Genomic DNA, 22,701 nt, shown 5'->3' with positions numbered 1-22,701 from the left:
TGTGGCCATTGGTCAGAAAACATTTCCCAGATGTGCCGCTACCTATCCTTGGTTATTAAATATTAAATACACTTGTTAAATATATGAAAGGATGCTTCTGGAGCAAACCTAGGTGTGAAATAGTTACTTTGTATGCCTGGAAAGGCAGGTTTGGTCCAAGCTTTTTGATGTTTCACCAGGTAATTGAAGTTTGTTTAGGTGACTTTCATGAGCGGCCAGCTCGTTAACATTCGCGTCACGGCACATTTACGTCACCGTTTGCAGTGGGAGGCTCGGCTGGCCGACCTTGAAGACCCAAATCATGTGCCTACATCTCCTCTGCTGCCGTTGCCGCTGACACCTCCCAGATCCTGGCTATTGTTTTTATTCACATGACGGTGTTTTTGCATTCCAGACTACGCTCTGCAGCCTGAGGGTTCGGGGACACGCATAAACACACTCACACACACACACACACAGCAGCAGACATCGCTCATTCTTGAGACGTGCAGTATAAACAACGTACTGGTGTATCTCCTCCAGCGCGTCTTGTCTACCTCCTCCTAGATAAGCTTGTTTTATTAAAAGCTTGTCAAGTCATAACGCAGCTGCCTTGCAACCCCTCTGAAAGAAATCTTTTTTTTATCCGCTTTCCTGGAGAGGTTTTTTTCAACATATTTATTACAGTGGCTTGTTGTCAGAGCAACACAAGCCTTAAAAGAGAAGGAGTGTTGGCAAGAAAACACCTGAACCTCCTTCAAAGAGATATTGCAGGTCAACCGGAACACTTTTGGGTGCCTCTGTCTTTATCAGGTAGCCTCTTGTGAACACAATTTTATCCCAAGTCGAATGTGAGGTGTTTACCGCTTTACATTTCCTCCCAAATTGGCAACAAAAACATCTTTACCGTTCTGATTTTGCTAACATAGACTCACTCCTATAACCGGCTCAGATGTGATTCTCTATTTGTGGGGGGATATGACCTGTGCAACATGCATTGTGCAGGGCGACAGGATCCTGATCAGATAGCACAATGACACTGTCCTGATCAGATAGTATTGTGTTGCAGCTATGCACACACTGATTAACTTGCCGTACGGGGCATTTACCGTTGGGTATGTGACAAACGTCTCACCGGGGCATAAACACCCGGCAGGGGTTCCACATTTGGCAACGATTAACAAGTGTAATTGTGAGACTACAAAACGAAAAATGGAAAGGATGTGCTGTTTTATAGCGTCCCAATCCCTGAAGTCCATGAAGATCGTAGAAAGCGAGAAGACCACATTATGTCCGCCCGGGACCTGGCCAGTGGATTCTTTTCACTGACTTGTGCCAAGCCGATGTTCCTGCCTGCAATGCTAATGACTGCAGCCAATACATTCACTTGACACCGCCATGACTTGGGCAGAGAATTATGCAAAGTGCCAAGTGAGGCAAGGGGGAGCAGGCCTCGACTTGAGCATAACAAAGAGCCTTTGAATCTAGTTTAATTCTATTACTGCTTGCACTAAAAAAATTAAACTTGGCATAGCTCCAGGGTTCCTAAAGTCTGATTCGCCAGTGGGGACCCTCGTGTTTTTGTCTGTGTTTTGGCATTGTGTGTGTTTTGGGATATGACAGTGACAGATTGTAGTTAGACTTCTTTATCAAAAAAATGTGAGTTCGCTAGCTAGCTAGCTAGCTAGATAGATAGCTAGATAGCTCTAACTAGCTAGCTCGTTAATTGAATCAGAATCTCAATCTCAAAATAACATTGGGCAACTCTATGCTTTCAATTTACAATTGCGAGCAGTTTCAGGTCTTCAATCTTCTTGCTAGCATGCTACTACTGGAGTGAACTAGCAGGAGTCCAATGTTCTCCAAAACGTAGAGGAATCAACTCCATATTCCCTTTTCGTTTCCCGTCAGTGTAACACTATGTTCTCGCCCCCCCCATCCCCCCCTCCCCTATGTAGTATGTAAACTTATTTGGCTTTCATCGCTTGAACTTGAGTAAATGGAATTTGGCAGAGTTCCCATTGCCTCAGTGATGCTATCATTTAAGGGGGAGGCAAGCAACACAAAACAAGTACGACATAGGTGTCCCTCCCAGGTGAGCTACGTGCCTCCAGCAGTATGCTTATCTGCCCACCGAAATGAATCAACACTTCCTGGCACGGCAGAGTTTATTTTTTGCACCTGCCCGAGTTAATTCCAAATCTTATCAAGGAATTCCCAGAAGCGAAGTATGAGGAAGCGTGAGCTTGAGTTTGATGTGTTTTAGAAGAGCATGTGACAACCCGTTGAAGCCACAAAATGAAGTCCTTTCAGTTTTGGCTGTCCATCTTCACTCAAACGTTCTTTCGTTATTTTTATTTATTTATTTTTACATTTATTGATTTCTTTTAAATGGTCGAAATGGTGTTTCTGTGCAGTTTATCCTAACTTGGCTGTCGGGTGAGCTAGAGGCAATTTACATTTATGGATGATTTGGATGGAAATTCATGTTTGTTTTTTTTAATCCGATTCATTGATTAATCAACAGATTAATTGATTGCTAAAACAATTGCTTGTTGTAGTTTCCAATTTAGAGTTTCCTCTTATCTTAAAAACATGTTTTTGGAATGTGGGAGTATTCCGGAGTACCTGTAGAAACCATCGCAAGCACACGGGGGAGTATACAAAGTCCATTCATGAAGGCAGGAACCCAAACTCGAACCACAAACCGCACAACTGTGAGGCAGCTGTGCCGCCATTCATTATTTATTTGAGAGAGTGAGTTATATATGGTGTGTTTATACTTTTCTAGACATTGACTTTGATTTGCATTTGTTTCTTTTATATCTTGTCCCAAGAATGATAACTTTTTTTCACTTTTCTAAGGGTTATAGCTCCCCCTGTTGCTTTGGCATGGCCTCAACAACGATTCGATTGAACTGTTGCGCATTGTGCGGCAGATGATAACTTTGTAAGAGTAATTTTGGACATTATATTCGGAGGCTCAAAACTACCGTTCATGGTTGCATTTTTTTTTTTTTTTGTAGCGTTCCGGTCCATTCGCGGTACATCAATGTAGTAAACCTGTATTTTCAGACATATGCATGTAGGCCTGTTACCGACTTTTGCTTCCACACAAAGAGGCGAATGCAATTTGAAAGATGTCATGTTTAACAGCATGTTCATGCTCACTCAAACAGTCCGACGCACATGACACGCACCTGAAGACAACATGCGAGCGAGGCAGTGAGCTAGATGAGGGTCTGTCCCTCAAGCACGGGCAAAAAATACAGTGCTGTGGCATGAAACGTTTCTTCCTAGTTGCAGTATTATTAAAACAAAACCAGGCCCCAAAACCATAAACACATTCTTCCCCCTCCCCAGGAGTCCGGCCTCAATGCCTTCCTCTCCAAGCCCATCACCCCCACTCTTCCACGATGCGCCACCCCATCTGCTCCTGCCAACTCTTCCCTTCCCTTCATTAGTGGACTACTTTTCCATCTTGTATGTCTCCCAGCTTACTAAAGCCCTTCTTCCCTCCCTCTCTCCCGCGCCCCTTCTGATCTGCCCTTTATTCTCCTTCCGCTGCCTGAAAGTGTATGGGAGCGAGGGATGGGGTTGGGAGAATGGAAAGAAAATGCCCTCAGAAGCCCCAATCTCTATCAGGCGAGGCATTTCCATGGTAGCATGACCCCCTAAAAGGCTCCATCACGCTCCAATGGACTCCAAAAGCACTGAAAGGGGAAGGAGAGGGGGGAAAAAATGAAGAAGTATGAGCTTCTTAACACAACACGAGGTGAAATCAATTAGCATTTTAATGTGACTATGCTTTTTTTTCTGATCATATTACCTCACAATAACAAATGACAAAAGAGTGTAAAAATGAGGCTGTATAACAATCAACGTGTTCAACATTCATTTTATTGGTTTGGTTTCTTTTTCAGAGTACAGTGGTTATTTGTGCCTTTCTGGGCTTCACAGACGAAAACAAACGCGGATATGTGGGCACACAATAATAATAACAATAGCTTTCTGATAATCTATGGCTCAGTCTAGTTGTTACAACACACAAATATCTCCGTACCTGATCAATGTACATACATGTCAAGGAAACGACATTGTCACACAAATTAACACTTGTGAAATTGTGTGGTTTATAAAATGACACCGACTATTTACAATCAATCGGAATAATTAACATTTCACAGGAGAACCAAAAGGCAAAACCACAAATGAGTCTCTTAAGGCCACAATGAAAAGGGGGACGAAGAAAATTTACAAGAACAAAGTTTTATACTCTTACAACAAAAAGAAAAAAAAAACTTCCTTTTTTTTTCTTTTAAAGAAAAATAACTTAATTTTCAGGAATAAAGTGGTCGTGGTCGTAATGTGCCAAAACATTTCATTCTGAAACCTCTTTTCAAGTGTAACTTGACATCCTCAGCAGTCCTCAGCTATACACAAGTACAATATGTTCAAACTTGTAATGTTACAAAACTTTATTTTTCAAATTCTTACTTTTTAGGGGTTTTTTTTGTTGTAATACTAGTAGTATATCGCTCACTTTCAATGTGGCCCTAAAACATCTTCATACAAACTAAAGTGAGCCTGACATAAACATTTTTACTTGTCATAAAATGGAGAACATGGATTATAATAATTATAAGGTTCTGTTATGTACGTTCAAGTGCTCCTAATAAATTCACACAAATCAAGGTGCAGCTCAGAGGCCGAGTCTGGATGCAAAAGTTGCGGAAATTCAGTCAAACCTCCGCCTCGGAGACACAAAGTGGTTAGTACATAAAACAATATACAGTATATCATTTTTAGTTAGTGTGGTCATTTAGTGGGTGGGGCAGCCTGTAGTGGAGAATCAGACAAGTTAAAAAAAAATTAAAAAGACTTCAAGGCCAGTGCTTGTTTCTCATCAGCTAGTGTTTAGTGTCTCTTTACATCTGAGGCCTCGTGGCATCATTTCACAGCAGCCGAGCACAATCTTTGAGGAAGAGACTGCAAAGCTTCCAAAGCTCGGCTTGAATGGCTGACTGAGCGCACTTGACCTCCGCCACAGACTAAAACAACTGATTAACTACCTATATTAGCAGCTTCTAATAATCATCTGGAAAAATATACTTTAAAAAAACTCTTATTTGAATATTTTTTTTTTAAAATCACTACACAATTCTCACTGGACGGGTTTGACTTTTAAGTCATGTGCTTCTTGTGTTTCACGAGTGCGAGCAGGTCACATCGCTGCCGTTTGACTGATTGTGTGAGTGTGTCAGTGTGTTAGATTGTACTCCGTCAACATCGTTCATCTTTTCGGAATGTTTCCCTTTCTTGAGCAAAAAAGAAACGTTCCTCTCCCAGCTTCTCGCAGATGCTCGATGACATTGGTCGTGTCTCTCTCGGGAGCCATCACGTGGTTAACACATAGTCTGCTGGCTAGAAAGAGGACTTTCCGAGGACATTCTAGTGGGAGACAGGTCCGGACGGGTGCAAGGCTTAAACATGGAGGAGATGTAGAAGGCCTGCAGGCACAGATAGAGAGAACATTTTAGGACCACGGGCACTTTTCAATCATCTGCTGTTTTCTAAACATCGCGAGAGAAAGGGTGATTGAGAGGCGTAAACAGAGCTCATTGTTCAACTAAAACAAATCCAGGCTGTGATTGCGTCTCGTTACGGAAGTACGTGAAATGGATCAAAGTATTAGGACACCTGACTGTTATACCGACTGGAAGTGAAAATGTAAGAAGCGGGAGTTGGTCCTCCCCATGTAACTTCTTATACTCTTTCTGAAAAGTTGGAGTGAGTCTATGGCAGTGTTTCTTTGGAAGCATGTCTTTGCATGTCTTTTTCCCAAATGTTTTTAAGATTTAGGAGCAATTGGTGGGGGAGGGGGGGGGGGTCTTCAAAGACCGCAATGTATCCTCCCAAGGCCAATTCATTCAGAGCCAAGCCTCAATGCTCTGGATACATTTTCCCTGGGCCATCCATCACAAGCCACGAACCAAATTCATCCTAATGTGTCCTAACTCTGTAAGATACGCGGATTCAGAGCTGGATCTGAATATTCCGTGAAAGGTTCATGGCAAAGTGACACACCCACTTTAACCAAAATAACGAAATCATTCATTACAAGTGGCAAATTTTTTGTCTTGACAGAAAAAAAAATGTTAGAGATTCATATTAGTCGTCTGCTAATAAAAGTAAATGAATGTTGATCATTGTTGTCGACAGTTTTTTTTTTAAATTTTCCCCTTCAACGTAATGCCACATCTTTATGCACTCCTCGAAAGATTCTTCCAGGATTCGCTACAGCTCCACCATCACACCCATCATGATGTCATCCGCGTCTTCAAAATGTATGCCTTTGAAGAGCTCCTCAGGCGTGGGAATTAGGAAAAAAAAGTCACATCCAGCCAGGTGTAAGTGTGTAGAGAGATTTCTCCAGCAGAACAATCTTCTTTATGCCCAGGAACTGTCCGATGCTCACCACATTGTGAGTAGATAAGTCATCCTGCCACAACTCTCGTCTCGTTCTTACGCACTGACCCAAGCAAACGCCGCGGCATCTCTTTGTAAACATATGTGCCAAGACTGAAAAACATTGGTTCCTCTAATTTAGCGCAAAACAAATCTGTCAGGTTGACGTACCACCCAGTATGCAGTGAGTCCTCCTTGGATAAAGCCCGTGAGGACGTCAGTTGGGTGGTGGCGGTAATCCGAGATGCGGCTCAGCCCGGTGTAGATGGCGATCATCACCAAGATGAACTGTAAGAGCGGGCGCAGCAGTCGAGCTCCCCGCCATGACAAGCGAGCCTGCAGGTAAAACTGTAAGAAGGAAGAGGAGGGGAAAAAAAGTGATGGAAGGTCACCAAAAAAAACCAAAAAACTGTTGACATATTTTCCTTCTGCTACCCGGAGGGCAAAGCGAAGCTGAGTTCATTCATGCAATCTTAACCCCACTTGCTCCTTTTGTTCCTCCTCACCTCTCATACAAAAATTGCTTGTTTGCCTTTTTGGGCTGGTGTAATACATTATTTATTAATACAAATTACAGGTATTATGAGGCGGCTGGACGTCTAACCGAGGCCCGACAACCACAATGGGAATCATACGCTGCAGTCCTGTTCCCGCTGGCTAAAAGCAGGTTTCACTCTCCCAGACTTACACGAGAGCAGCTGGCCATTTTAAAAACAATTATTTACCAGAGCTTGCCACCCTCAACGCTACTGTGTTTGCACTCTACACTCTGACGGTAAACTTGGGAACATTCTAGTGCAAGCGGTTACCCCGAAGTTCAACAATTAACACTCTTGGCAACAACGGTGATGATTCAAATTTAGGGGGAGAAACGTCGACGTCATTGTTGTCCACTGGCTTTATTCTCTCCCACTTGACATTTACATCCTGCGGCACACTTGTTACTTTTTGGTCTTGGAGAAGGTACCTTTGAGTCCAGTATTGAGTGCTGCAGTGGTACGTTGCATTTAAGGGAGCAGAAATGGACTTCCATCGTATCTTTATTTCTGCCATGCTGTCAGAAATTAATAATTTCTTCCCAGTGGGGTAGAACCATTCAAGTCTCTGCTTTGGTACGCTTAACTTGTGACTTGTACTGCTTGGGACTGTAGCGATACACTTTTGTACAAACTCATACATTTCTGTCCAGAAATGTGTACCCTAGAGGGTACATTTGGATTGATTGTATGACGTTATGAAATCTTTCGCTTTTCAGACTGAAAAAGAGTTGCGCCAAAGTGCAGTTTGAGGTTCAAGGCCTTGCTCAAACGGACTTTGGAGGCATTCACTATCCTCTGTCCACTAACCAGCCCCAATCTTCCCATCTGTGGAAAAACATGAACCTGTGTCCATTCATACTGAGCTTCTGCTGTCCTTTATTACTCTCAAGTATGACCGCAGTCTTGGGAAAGACAAAGGGTAGTACACCCTAACGCTCGCTCGACTCATCATTTTCTCCAGTCACGGTCAGTTCTAGGAGGAGGAAGCGGAATATTTATATTTCAAGTGTGAAAATGATTTGCTTTTGTCTTGGTGTAACTGTCATATCTCTCCCGCAGTGCACCAATGGCTGCTGGGCAATTCAGCGAGATAAAGATGAAATGATGGGGAAGGCTGGGCCTGGGGGGGGGGGGGGGGGGCAAGCGGGTGTCTTTTGCTGAAAGAAGCCTGTCGATCTCTCAGCAGCAGTATTCAGTCCTTCACCCCCCCCCCCCTTTTTAAATGAGTCCCACAACAAGGGCTCCTCTGTCTGCGTAGGCTCCTCATCTATTCATGTTCCCTGCGGAAAACAGTATTCCCCATTCTCTCCCTCGTTCCGTGTCTCTCGGCCTCACCGGCTTTTCAAGCTGGAAGCGAGATAGATGCCTTTGGAGGCTCTCGGCCCTCAAACATCTCCTCCCTCATGATCATATTAACCAGTCCATGTCTCTGAGTGTTTGCACACGTGTAATTAAGTTGTCTGGATAAGGGGATGCATTCCTGGCTCCTGATGGTTTGTCTTCTAATGCCCAGAACGAGGAAGAGAGTTTGTGGAGGTTAACAAGAGGTCACTTACTGCCAGATAGAGCATGGTGTACATGGCGAAGGACGCATGGCCCGAAAAAAAGGACTTCCTAAAAGAAATCAATCAAGAATGCGGGTTACACATGATCCGCGTGAGCCCAAGTACTGCATACCCGACCCATGATATAGTGCGCGCATACCTCGCCTCCTCGACCATCTTGTGGTTGGGCTGCCGGCAGGTCACCTGGGACACGTAGCTGCCCGGCGCGCAGTTGATGGACGCGTAAGTGATATTACAGACAGACAGGAAGTTAGGTCGCAGGCGTCCCACGCTTAGCTTGGCCATGTTGGTGAGCGACTGACCCACGCAGCAACCAAAGAGGAAGCTCCCCAGCTCTTTGTACAGGCATGACACATAGCGGTTGCCGACAAACGACTTTGAGCGTATGCCTCGGAAACGCACCCGGTAACATTCGCCAAGTGCGATCTAAGAGGAGAATAAAAAAAAGGGGGGGGGGGGGGTTAATTGAGGAAGACCATGTTCTAGTACAAGCGCACAGAGCAAAGTTTGACTGGGATGTTGTTCTGGATCAGTGGCCAAACATTTCCCAAAGACACACAAGTCTTTGCAGAAAAAATGGAATTATCATTCTCTTACCGTGAGGCCGGTGATGGCTATTCCACCAGCGATGAGCAGGCCATCTGGGATAGCCTCTCTCTCCACGTAGGGATACGTTATGCTGGTGTCCCCGCAGAAGAAACCTCGTCTGTACGGCGTCACTGCCTTCAGCTCGCACGCAAAGAATGGGATGGAGGCTGATGAGATGGGTGAAAGGACAGGAGGCAAAACAAAAATAAATCCGACTGATGGGTTTCTGTGGTCTCGGATCACAGCGAGATTATGGTGAGCATGATGGACCGATAACGATATAAAGATGGCCGCCCGCCGCCGCAAAAAAATGAAGCGACGTGAGGAGTGTCAGTCAGCTGGAGATTTCCAGATAACAGGCAGATCAGGCATTCCGCACATTTCTGCGTTCACAAAAGAAGCGGCGGAGATAAAAGATGGGTCGGAGATGGGCATGTTGAATGAGGGAAGAAAGAAAGAGGAACATATTCACGGTGGTGCTAATTGTCGAACATCCTCACATGTGTCTGGAGGTGTTTACGTACACGATAGAGCTTGAGCATTCACATTTGCAACGGCTGTAAAACCACGCGAGTTTGTTTCTTTCAAACTCGGTTGTAATGATTGACCAAAGAATAAGACCAATCCATGACAACTATCTATCATGGATCTATCGCTAACTATCTATCGCTTCGAGTGTTACTAGAGGACAGAGCAAGACTGCGGAGGTGTTTTTGGCGGAGGGGGCGGGGGCTCGTCTGTTATTCACATACCGGATTTGATCTATATTGTAAACATAGTGACAGCTCCCTTGTGCATCCTCTATTTTCATTTGCCACAATTTGAGGATGTACGGTAAATCCTGCTGTACATCCTGCTAAGTTGCTAATTATAGCAGTTCTGGTTATCAGGCTGAAAGCAGGTCAAGGTCTGGCTGAGCCACCCAACAAACACCTCACAGGCCAACGGTGAAAGTTCACTCGTGACCAAGTTGAGCAATGTTAGTAACGCAGATTGAAAGGCCGGTTTGTACTGTTTTATTCCCTTTTATTGGTTTGGGGTTTTTTTTAAACGTGTTTCAGCTCCTCGTCATTCCACAGAGTTCAGGAAGACCACAGGACTAATGATTAACCTCTCCCTGAGCTCCCAGGCCCAAGACATTCTTCCTGCCAGGGAAGCTCACACAGTTTGTGACTGAACACTCTCACGGTCTGTCCACATCAGTCAAAAAGGCAGACAAATCTGAACTCTGTTCCCTTTTTTTTCTTGGCCAGTTAGACAAGAACATTCTTACCCATCCGGAATCATTGAACTGATAACGCGAGGGTAATAATGTCTAATCTTGAGGGTTATCGGAGTGGAAAAACACAACCAGGGGAATATTTCACTTCTGTGATGACGTGGCAGGTTCGACGGCGTTAACTGTCATCTCAAGTCATGCCCCCGTATCCGAAATCGCAAACGCAAATCAGACCAGCCTCGATTGTGTGTACATACAATTTTGAGAGGCGGGGGAATCTGCGGCCCCTGTGGCATGTCAGAGAGACACGAAACGTCTTGCCTTCCCCAAATAAGGAATCTCCTCGTGCATCATGTATATTCTGGTTTTGTGACATTGTATCTGTCACACAAACAAGTTCAAATTGCATGCAGGTGCAGGAGGTTGTGTTAACATTCCAGTCACTGAAAAGACACTTCCAGGGTCAAGACGTCCTTATTAATGAGTTTATTCCAATTAAATCAGCTTGGATATGGCTACGGTATAAGGGAATCGACGCGAGTTGTGTCTGTGAGCTTTCACGAAGCAATTCTGTCATGAACAAGTTGGGGTTTTATATGAGAGTATTTCTAGGATGCCATTGTCTCCAGGGATACATTTTAATAAAAGCCACATTGTTATATTTTCTTTTTTTGGAAACAAACATCCTTTCAGAGGATTTCCTGGTTCCTGATCAGTGTTTATTGAGGCTTGATGGGGACCTGCAGTAGACAACAGGCAAGCATTGTGGTTGGACACAAGTGAGCGAGGCTGTTATGATCATCTGATTGCATTTCAGAATGTATTATTTTGTAATCACGTTCAAACATTCACAATAAGGAAGGAAAGTTGGTGTGTGTTTGATTGCCGTGTTTTTGTTTGATATCGCCTGTGGTTTTCCACAGGCGATATCAAAAGTATCAATGGTTTTTTAAAAAAACACTGAGGAAAATGGTATTGTAAAATTGTAAATAGTATGCTAAGTTCACAATTGTTTCTGGGGCCTTTTCATTTTTTTTTCTACTCGTCAGGGGAATCCCCTTCTCTGATTGGCTGACAACTTTCAGTTAAATTCATCCACCTATGAGCTGCTATGGACCCAAAATCCGAGGGGCTTTCCAAGTAACGCAATAAAAATTTACAAAGTGATTTTTAAAACAGTGACACTTGGTCCAAAAACTCAAAAATGGCACATTATTCATGAGATGAGCATCATGGCCAATAGAATAGGTCATGTACTTCAATAATCAACTGTTTTTTTGTTTTTTTACTCTGAATCTCTTTGATATGGATTTTAGAGGTGTTTCAAGTGCTCATTGCGTGTTTGTTGATGATGGCCACTTGGTCACGTTGTTCAAAATGTATCTCAACTGATGACACAAAGAGGGGTGTGTGCCCTTTGCAAGTCAAGTTAGTGCAACAAACCGATCAATTTCGATACATTAACAGCCACTCTCTCAGCCGTAGCTCAATTGTACCTTACAAACGTTCAATATTATTCTGCATCGATAAGAATGCAGCTGAAACAGACTTTCTATCGCAGCCTAAACGCTGCAGTTACGGCATGGCGCTCTCGAGGGATATCGATATGTATGGGGATGTCTAATGGGAAAAGTGCTGACCTGGGTAGCAGCTTTGCTTTAAACCTCAGGCCTGCTATTACGAACGCTTTACGTCCTAATGGCCGGGATGGCCAGGATCCAAAGATCACTTGAGCAAAATCGGCCAAAGTTTTGCCTGGAAAAAAAAAACAACTCTCACTCCTGTGGTAGGTTCACAGCATTTGCGCCGTCTCAGTCAACCTCGAGCCATTTGCAACTACTTGAAAACCCGTTATCACAACAATACCCCCGAATCCTCCACAGGTCTTCACATCATGTGCCAGGCAGCCGTGAGAAAACTAAAACACCTGGCCAAACGGCTCGCTCAAAAGAGAGGCGGGCCAGGCGAGGGGACCTGAAAGGACGTGGCAAAGTTGATCGGCTTACAGAGCCAGTCCAGCATCTGCTGCTCGCTGGACACTCAAAAGGCAGGAATGCTTTCACATAGTCAAAAGGGTCTGAACAGAAAGAAAGACGGGGGAATAGAAGAGGGAGGGAGGAAAGTAGAGGGCAGAGGAATGAGAGCAGAAGGGATGTGTGTGCCTCACTCTGAGAAAGTCTTCTGGTTCTAATTTACACATCTATGACCACGGCACCGAATGAGCTCACTGTGAGAGAACAACAACCAACAGAAAGTGTGGGGGGGGACTCTGGAGAAAATGAGGCCCGGTTCAAAAACAAGAGGACAACAAATGATTGTGATTCATGGAGATGCTTTATGGCCTTGTTGATAAACCCGTCCATAGTTTAGCATTACAGTCAAAAATGAGACAAATGACAAATGAGGGTGGGGCTGGAGTTCAATCAGAAAGATGGGTCTGAACAAGAGTGATGCGGCAAAGGCAAGGAAACACCAGACGGAGGCGATTAGAGTGGTTCTGGAATGCGAGGGTCAGGGATCCGGGCTCTGCTGGGACCCGCTCTGTAAACACGACCCTACCTCAACTTGAGCAATACCACCCAACTTAAGACTCAAAATACTCACATGCATGAAAAAAAAAACATACAGATGCAAACAAACCAAATGCACGGCCATATCAAACAAAATGGCAACAACAAGAACCAAACTTAACTATTCAAACTCTCCCCCCCCCCCCCAAAAAAAAACACACACAGTCAAATGGAATATTAAAGTGTCTACTCATCATTATCACTAACCCAAATGTTTTCCTATGAAAGCCTCTGCAAACAGCCAGTGCATCATCATCGATTGGCACCACATTTAGCCTCGAGCTATGTCAAAGCTGTTTCATCACATCCAGCTTGACTGCACAGATTTTGCTCTACGTTTGCCCTTTGATAGAAGCAGAGGACACACAATCAATGAACTGTCAAGTCCATTGGACCTGCACTAAATGAATCTGCAGAGCCAGCCGGGCCGCGATACCAGAACCCTTCTGGGGTGGTCCACCCTTCGCCTGGGCCCCCTCTCGCTCGCGTGCCAACATTTCCCCAACTAAATTTTAAGATGTGTGTTTGGCGTCAAGTCAAGCTTGCGAATGAAAAACACAGGCGGGGTTCCTGAATTGTAAAGTGTCGTAATTTGTTATTGGCGAGTCTGATAATCCCTCGTAACGTCATTACAAGAGTTGCAAAGTGATGGCTGCCTTGCGAGCTCGTAAACGGCAGGCTACAGCTGGTCTGGGTGGGCTTGCACAATTATTTGCTCCTTGATGACTGCTCAAAGATGCCTTGATCTGTTCCCGTATCTAGCTCAGTCTGAGTCGAGGGAAAAGTCTGGATTCTTATGAGCAGGTCTTTGTTTTAAGAGGCAGTGCAGGAAGAGATTAAGGGACACTCAGACAATTGTGCAGTGGAGTAACACTTTCACAGGAAGTGAAGTCATTCACACCAAAGCTGTGATTAAGACAAAGTCAATGAAAGAAGACTGCGAGAGTGTGCCCCAACACTGTTGACGGTTGTTCCTGCTTGTCGCCCTTGGTGGGCTGAGGCAGGTAACGGTGAGATAAGCCTGAGATTTTTTTTTTTCCTTCCACAATCAGCAGTTTTCGTTTGAGAGTCTAATCTGTTTTGTCTACCTTGATGGTCACACAAAGAAAGTGTCAAAGTCAGAGGAACAAAGAGTTGATTAATGAGGCCAAATGCTTTAAAAGTAGCCACTCCCCATCAAAGATGAAAGTCCTCTGGATTTTCCCGGAATCCCGGATTTTCAAGTTTACATAAATTCCTCCAGAAAATTGAGCAAAAAATTGCATAAAATTAATCCGGATACTAGTTGACAAGATTGAACGAACACGTGTTTGAGTTTGTTGTTTTGCTTTCACGAGCGTAGCCGTGTTGAGGCAGTAACACTAGTAACAGTAAAGAGATTTTCGCCTCTTTATAAACACACTTGCTAAACCCCAGTGGAACGAATAAAAGACGGCGTGGTTGTTGTAAAAAAAAAAATACAATTACACAAAAAGGAAAGCACACAAATGAGCAGAAAAATGTGTCCATCTGACTTTGAGCGTCATGTCGTCTTGGCTAGCTTAGCTTAGCTGTTGTCATAGCTCAAAGCTTCTTTGCTCTGTGGCAAAGGTTACGTCGGCGCTGATTGGTTGAAACCAAGACGCATTAGTATGTTAGCTTGGCCCTCTGTCAGCCTTCCAGTTTTATGTGGCCCCTATTCAAAATTACTGGCCCCCACCCCGAGCATCCATGAACATGTTCTTCATGTTCCACCAATGCATCAGGAAAGCTCTTTCCTCGCTACTTGACCCGTTACAGCTGTGCCAGCGCGGACATAGTTCTCACAGCTGCTTCTGTTCCTTTCCACACTTCACTAACCCGCTTCCTGGAGGCCCGTTCTGGAGCTCAGGGCATGCGCGGTGAGCTCTGAGGTATCTGTCTGCCCGCCCTGTCTGATTCAGCAGGAACTATCACCGTGTGGTATGTACCTTGGAAACTTGGAAGAGGGGGCTCTGTGGTGGGTGTAGTATCGGTCAGGTAAAGTCTGACAGGCTGCAATATGAGAGCGAGGCAAGGTTTGTGGTTCAGACTGCAAGGGGGCTTGGGGCGGGGGATGCTTTAGTATGGAGTAGTGTAATTGTGGTTGGATGTGTGGAACAAATTGAGGGCGGTTTTTATCTACGTGTTTGGGTTTGCAGATTTTGGTTTGTTGGCACACCTTCAAAGGAGAAAACAGGAAAGGATCATTCAGGTGTGATCAGACACACTGATACAACAGTCCTGAGAGCAACACTGCCCTGGGCTTTGAGCTGTTGGGTAGACTTGCACAACAACAACCCCAAACACAATCTCTTGGAGTTCATGAAATGTTTCGTGTACTATGACAAAAAAATGATCCCCACTGACGCAATGTGTGTTTTGGAGGCTCCAAACAACAAATGAAGTAACCATCCATCCATCCATCATTAAAATGTTTTAATGATGGTGGATAGATAAAATGGATTCTTCCAAGTTCTTATGTAGTAGGGCAGGGGCTTCTCCTGCTGAATGCCAAAGAGTATCATCGGGTAATGTTTTAGCTCCAGCCAAGCAATCAAGAAAATATAAATAAAGAAAAAAAATTAACGCCATATAGCCACGATATTTTTCCCAACAGTCCAAATAACATTTGCCAAGTCCGTGTCACGTGCTATTAGCCAGTTAGAAGTAATTTGCAGAAGAGGCATGATGACACCAACAACATCTCGTGGGATTGGAGAATCACACGTGTGAGTCATTTTATAAATACAAAATAATCCTCCTTAAGGAAAAGAATGAGTCATACTCAGGTCGACATGCTGATGCGGAGTTGATTGTCGGTACCTCATTAAAAGTATATGTGAAGCGATTTTACATTTTGAAACTTTCAGATCATTCAGCGTCCACTGAGACAAAAGCAGACGATCGGGGTTGAGATCACAACGCAAGCTGTTTGTAGATCCCCAATACTTGATTAATCTTCAGGGGCCAACCCTTCATTCAGGCTATCACTTAGCCCTCAACCTGCTGATCAATGAGACATTTCCAAACCGGCTCCTTCGGGCTAATGAGTGAGGGAGTAAAAGCAAAGCAATGTGATCGTGTTGGAGGAAGCAAATGGATGCGGCGGCGGCGCAGTCATACATCGACAAACGAGAGTTAGCAAAAACGTTTCTTCCGTTGGCTAATTACTTGATTGCCACTTTTTTAATGGCACGCCCGTTGTTAGTCGCAGTAGTGACGCCAAGTCAAATTTGTCAACAATGCACACATGGCAGCCGGTTCAGCTGACATTCTCCAAAACACACACACACACAGACCATTTAATATTCCTGGGCCCGTATGCCATGACATGTTGTAACATGTTGGCCGCATACAGCCTCACTCTGCCAAAAAACTGGAATCCTACTTGCGTAAATCTACCATCCAACACATGCTGACATTAAAAACACTCACCTCACAACTTGAACACACTTTTAAAAGTGTACACTGATTATGGGAGGGGAAATGGATTAAAGATGGTAGTGCTTATTAACTGAACGCCCTTACTGTGCCACAGTGAGACTGTAAGACGATAAGACTTACAGTCTCACTGTGGCACACTGTGATCACAGTATTCTGCTGACTCGTTTGCAGCACTTGGTGGGCATTGGCGGGAGTGTTCTTGATTGGTTTAGGTCCTATCTAGCTGACAGGACCTTTTGTGTCAGCCTTGGCTGCTCTGAATCACGCACTGCTCCCCTGTCATGTGGTGTTCCACAGGGCTCAATTCTGGGGCCTCTGCTGTTCTCGCTGTATCTGCTCCCATTGGGTTCCATCTTAAGGAAACATGGTATTCCTTTCCACTGCTATGCAGATGACTGCCAGATCTATGTCCCACTGAGCAAGAAAGACACCTTCTCATTAAGGCCACTCCTATCCTGTCTTGAAGTTCAACGAAAAGAAGACAGAGGTGATATTGTTTGGCCCCAGTGTACCTTGTACATTCCATCCTGTAGACTTGGGCCCCCTATCTCCTTATCTGAAATCAACGGTCTCAAACTTGGGACTTAAACTGGACAGTGATTTCAAACTCGATCGGCAAATTGGTGCCGTTGTTAAATCCAGCTTCTTTCACCTTAGACAGCTGGCCAAAATAAAACCTTTCCTCTCACATGAACACTTTGAGACAGTAATTCATGCCTTTGTCACATCCCGGCTCGATTACTGCAACGCCCTGTACTTTGGAGTCAGCCAGTCCTCCATCAAGCGCCTTCAGCTGGTACAGAATGCCGCTGCTCGCCTCTTGACTGGTACTCGTAAGAGGGAGCATATAACTCCTACTTTGGCATCCCTTCACTGGCTCCCCATTCATTTTAGAATTATTTTTAAGATCCTCCTCTTTGTTTTCAAATCTCTGAATAATCTCGCGCCACCTTACCTCTCTGAGCTCATACGCCCCTACACCCCTGCCCGGCGCCTCAGGTCTGTGGACCAGTCTTTGCTAGACGTACCAAGAACTAAACTGAGGCTCAGAGGGGATCGAGCCTTTTCTGTTGCTGGTCCATCTCTCTGGAATGACCTCCCACTGAACATTCGGCAAGCCTCCTCGCTGCCCATCTTTAAATCCCTCCTCAAAACTCACTTGTATTCTTTGGCGTTTGACTCAGCATGACTTAGATTTGCTATTGGTTTTACTGCTTGGTGCTTTCTACCGCCTTATTACTTATTACTTATTACTGATTCGTCTTACTGTTTATTGTATATGTTAAATCGCTCCATGTACAGCACTTTGTATGCAGCGATGGCTGTTTGAAAGTGCTCTATAAATACTGTTGACTTGACTTGACTTGACTTGACTTCTGAGTTTTTTGTTTTTTCCACCCAAAGGTTTCATGGCAAGGCAGTGATGTCAAAACAATTTATGTCCACACAGGCCTTCCAAAACCGAATGAAAATCCCCTTTGTCTGAAACGGAGCAGTGTCACCTTGCCAGGAACTACTTGTCTTGCCGGATAAAACATCATTTTTGGTGTGTCCTGGCATGAAAGTCGGAGCTGGATGTACCAATTAAATGTTTTTGTTCGCAAAGTGCCATTGTCGAAAAAAAAACAAGCGTCCACAATGAAAATGTTCTTGTCTTGGTTAAGAGCGGTATTGGTTAACCAGCAGAGTTCAAACCACGGCCCATGGGCCATTTGCGGCTCGCCTTCAATTTACGGGTGGTCCGAGGAATATACGAAAATCGGCTGACATGCGTCCTTTGCTTGTATTGCATCGTACCGTACTTTTTGCACTACTTTCATGTCTGGGTTAAAAAAAAACAAAACACCCTAACAAACATCTTTGTTCCAAACAAATCTTGAAGAAGGACGAGCACAGTGACAGCGAGGTTAAGGTCAGGCTTTACAGCCTCACCTCCAGTAAATCAGCACATAATTGGGGAGAAGGGCTGCAAGTGGCTTTATTAGCGGGATGACAGCCTAAAGACCACCTGCACAAGAAGCCAAACAGCAGCCCAGGCTGCCAGGGCCTGTCCCTGCACGCTGGCCTCACATGACAAACGCCTGATTCCCTGTGACCTCTGGGCGGCTGGACATATCAGTTTTAGCTACAGGCCGCAGTGTCTTGTCAGGTCAAGTCCCCCCCAACCCCCCAATAGTCCTACTATGACTAGGAATGCATGCACGCTAATAAACAGCCAAGGGAAACACATGCTGCAGCTTCCACGCAATTAACTTTCACGGAGCTGAGCCAGAAGCAGTCCGTCTCAAAGGAACATCCATCACGAACGTGTCAGAGAGGCCTGGAAAACAGCTGAGCCTGCTTCTTGATGCTGAACCGGCAACCTCAAGTCAAAGAAACGCTGTGGACGGATTAAAGTTAATTCCAGCGACACATCATCCCCTTTTTGTCAGCACTTTATTATGACGTAAACACTATTTCAAATAGCCACGCCCTGGAAAAAAAAATGTCCAAGTATTGTGGGATCCCTCTCGAGCTGATAATATAATGAGGACGGGATGCTTGAGGGTGAAATTCCGCAGTTACAGTAGTCAATGAGCCCCTTCACGGCCACCAGGTCAAACCGTCTGCTGATGCCATTTTTTCGTGGTCAAATCATGTTAGTCAGAGATAAGAGGATTTGGCCAAAAGAAGGAGCCAATTCATAGCCAATAAGTCATGGCATTCACTGTCGGATGCCCCCAGATGAGTCAAGGTCAGGCCTCTGCAGATAAGCAGCAGGACGGGTAGCAGGGCTGAGACAGGCAGGATGCACACCAGACCGGTGCAGATTGCATGTCAGTAGTGAATAGTTTGACAGTTGGTGTGTTGGATTCTCAATGTGAGGCCGGTACAACATTGGTTGACTTGAGTAACCTGGAGCCACACATTCGTACTTTCAGTCACGTACTTTCAGTCATGTTGACACAAAAGTGCAAAAAGCACATTACATCTTTTTTTGTCTTTTTTTGTAATGACAACTGTCCAGATTTTAAAAGGGTACCATCTTCCAATTCATAAAGCCTTCTGTCATCCTCCGGGAACCAGGAAGTAGCCTGCTTGCTAACAGTTGTACAAACAAATCCAAGTAAGGCAGTCCGCTAGGTTGTTATTTTGTTTAGTTTTTTTTGCACTTTTGTTTACATATCAGCCTTAGTAGCGGTCTGTCCTCTATTGAGTGACGTCCTAGCTGCTCTTCAAGCATTTTTCCACAACTGGTAGTACGGATTTTTTTGGGGTGATCCGGCAACAACTGTAATGGAAAGGGGCTTAGGAGGAATGGGGTCTTACATATATTCCCAATCATCAATTAAATAAATTTAGAAGATGGATTTATTTATTGTAAGTTTGCAGTAACTTTTTAAAATTTACCTCAGGAATGCAGAGGAAGAAGTGAATCGTGTCATAGGAAGCCCCAGAAACCGAGCAGTGAGATCCCTATTCCATGACTCGAATAATCAATCGGTCTTAAGAAACTGCAGTTAACGACAACCATTGCAAAATCACACTATGAAATTGAAGAATGAGAATTGTGAAATTGTCCATCTTCTAAAGAGCTTGTCTCCATTTGTGTTGCAGGTGAGCTGGAATCTGTCCCGGTTGACTTTAAGGTACACCCTGAACTGGTTGTCAGCCAACATCAAGGCACATATATATACAACCATTTACATTCACACCCATGGACAAATTAGAGTCTTCAAAGTACCGAGCGTACACGTTAGTCGAATGTTGGAGGAAGCCGGAGTGCATGCCGACAGTTGAAGCCTGAACCGCAAAGTTGTGAAGCAGTGGGCCAAACTGCTACTTCATAGCATTATCGTTTACAATTCCTTGTGCATCACTTATACTTCAAATCACAAAAACATCTGACATCCGCTGTTTTTTTTCCAGCTTGAGACTCACTACGGCTCAGTCCGTGTGCTTTGTCAGGTCAGGGAGGATATAACTCTCCAGCAGGGGATGTACAGTAAAGATGGTAGAGGCTTCCAGTTTCACGGGGGAGGGGGGAGCGCGTTCCTCCATCATGTTGACTGATGCTTGCCGCTTTCATAACACAAAGCTTGGCAAAGCTGCGGCGGGTGTTAAAGACATTAAGGACCAAACTTTCAAGACATCAAGGACCAAACTTTCAAGGCTAAACAATACATTGTGATCTTCTTTCTAGTTTAACTGCCAAACAAGACCAGTCAGTCTGCCTGGACAGGTTACACTTCACTCTCACTCACTTTCTCCTGTGGGTTTACAAATCATTTTAATCGTTCAAATCAAAATAAGTCATGTGGTGGCAATGACATGGATAATATTTTATGTCTTTTTTTTCTTCTACTCTAATGCCAACATTTTCTGGAGCTTGCTTGCAAGTGTAACGCACCTGTGGTTCATTTTAGATTGTTGACACGGTAAAAGAATTTATTCACTTTACCGCCTGGCACGCCACTCGTAAAGCGAATAAACTACCTATTAACACACTGCCATGAACATCTTTTGTTCTGTAACAATTGTAACTGAAAAATGTGCAACCCTTTTCTACTATTCATTGTACTGTTGTGCCCCATTGATTGTGAAGATCAGGTAAACGACTGCCAATAAGGAACAATAAGAAACACAAACGTGGGGCATTTTAATTTAGAACTGCTGAATACACGTTTGTTTGCGGTATTAAATGGCCTTGTAAGTCGAACAACTATGTTCTACATTTGAAAATGGACAAAAATGAACATGAACTATAACAGCTATTACATTGTTCAATTAATCCTCTTTTATTTCCTTGTTTTCCGTTTTATTGCCAGTGTGGGGACTGCGCTTGCTGTTATTCTAATACAAACTAGGATTCCAGCTGAGCACTGTAAATTATGTGGCTGACATTCAGTGTACCCGAGCACGGCTATGTTTTCATCCCAATTCCCACGTTCTTCTCCCGGGAACTTTAGAGTGAGGGGAGGTTACCATGGGAACAGATGAATTCCTGGGACAACTGCACCCAGCCCCATTCTTCCCACCCTCCTATCCCCCTACTGGGAACACTTTCATTTGGACGATGTGGGAATGGTTGGGGTGGGGGGGGGGCAATTATTTGCAATTTCCCTCAACGGTAATGCACTTTGCATGCACTTTACATGCAATCAAAGTGTGTCCCAAAGCAACTAATGGATGTGATTAGTTATTTTGAAGTCTTACCGACACACAAACATATTACATCCAAGCCGACGAGCATCTTCCTTTTGGTGCAGATGGAGCTGTCTTCCTCCTCCTCCTCCACGGGCTTGCTGAGGAAATGCTTCCCAGCACCGTTCTCCTTCCCCTCTCCGTCCCCGTCACTGTCAGCTAGTCGGGGCAGCGTGCTGCTCCCGTGGGCATTAAACTTCTGCATATCCCCCTCACGTAACGCGCTCCAAAAAAAAAAAACTCGCTCAAATGGCTTATTGGGAGCAGATCAAAGTCCGGTGAGAAGTGTCAAAAGTTTTTCAATCCGTTCGCCGGTGCCAGAAATCCATGTCTTTGAACGAAAAGTTGACAGCGTGATTCCGGGAAAGCAAGCCGCTCGTCGGTGCTTGTGCTGGGGCATCCGGTACCCAACCGAGCCGGTGAAGTGAGCTGGAAGTGGGCGGGTTAGCGAAGTACACTACGCCTCGTTCTCATCCACAACCTCTCAAACCGTCCTCCCGAAACGCACTTATGTTAGTGTCAAACACACATGAGGGAAAACTTTTTTTCCTTGTCTGTGAACTTCCACTTCAAAGTAATGTCATTCTTCCGTTCCGAGTCGAGTTTTATTTTCATGACTGTATTGTTGCGCTTCCGGTGCGTTTTGCGGGTGCTTAACTTCGAATACTGTACTGCCAAAGACCAAATCAATGGGCAACGATCAAGTTGGAGCTGACCCGTTCGATCGCCATCTGACCTACAACACAACATTGACCGATTCACTGTCACGATCCCCGGCCTAACAAACTGCCGGACGCTTCATTAGACAACACCTAGTTAATGAAAAGAGCTGTTAATCACAAACAAATCATAAAGAGTTAAATTGGCTATGGTTTATTTAGATATATATATATACACACACACAAGCACGTATATCACATCCATAGGTCAGCTGGGATAGATTCTATAGATTCTTGTCCCGTGAAAATATGGATGAATGTAGGCGACAAAGTCCTCAATGTTGCCAGACACAAATTGGTTCACCAAACACGGTTACTCATGAAGATATTTAATAATTTCCCCACGAGAGAATTGTAGTTGACAATTGACTTTACCACTGCAGTCACCCATAAGGCTTCTGTTTCTAAGTTTTTAAACCCATTTGA

The 22,701-nt window shown here is 44.4% G+C and overlaps 1 protein-coding gene and 1 long non-coding RNA gene across 2 annotated transcripts in view; one reads left to right on the top strand and one right to left on the bottom strand.

Annotated features, from left to right (window-relative positions):
- The window catches only part of LOC127589717 (uncharacterized), a 34,922-nt gene extending 14,251 nt beyond the window's left edge, over positions 1-20,671 (top strand). Inside the window, exon 3 of the long non-coding RNA XR_007959485.1 lies at positions 19,970-20,671. This is a non-coding gene — a long non-coding RNA (uncharacterized LOC127589717). The remainder of the gene's footprint in view (positions 1-19,969) is intronic.
- ppap2d (phosphatidic acid phosphatase type 2D) lies at positions 3,858-22,073 on the bottom strand. The gene is made up of 6 exons (XM_052048963.1): positions 21,569-22,073; positions 9,149-9,306; positions 8,691-8,977; positions 8,543-8,600; positions 6,619-6,795; positions 3,858-5,489 (listed from the first exon to the last, which is right to left on the bottom strand). The coding sequence occupies exons 1-6, from the start codon at positions 21,759-21,761 to the stop codon at positions 5,385-5,387; spliced, it is 978 nt and encodes a 325-aa protein (XP_051904923.1). The 5' UTR covers positions 21,762-22,073; the 3' UTR covers positions 3,858-5,384.
- Between the last annotated feature and the right edge of the window lie 628 nt (positions 22,074-22,701).

This window comes from Hippocampus zosterae, chromosome 17 (assembly GCF_025434085.1).
Source record: "Hippocampus zosterae strain Florida chromosome 17, ASM2543408v3, whole genome shotgun sequence".
In the NCBI taxonomy this organism is placed as follows: domain Eukaryota; kingdom Metazoa; phylum Chordata; class Actinopteri; order Syngnathiformes; family Syngnathidae; genus Hippocampus; species Hippocampus zosterae.
The sequence above is the reverse complement of the archived record's forward strand: the minus strand, read 5'-3'. Positions and strand labels throughout refer to the sequence as shown.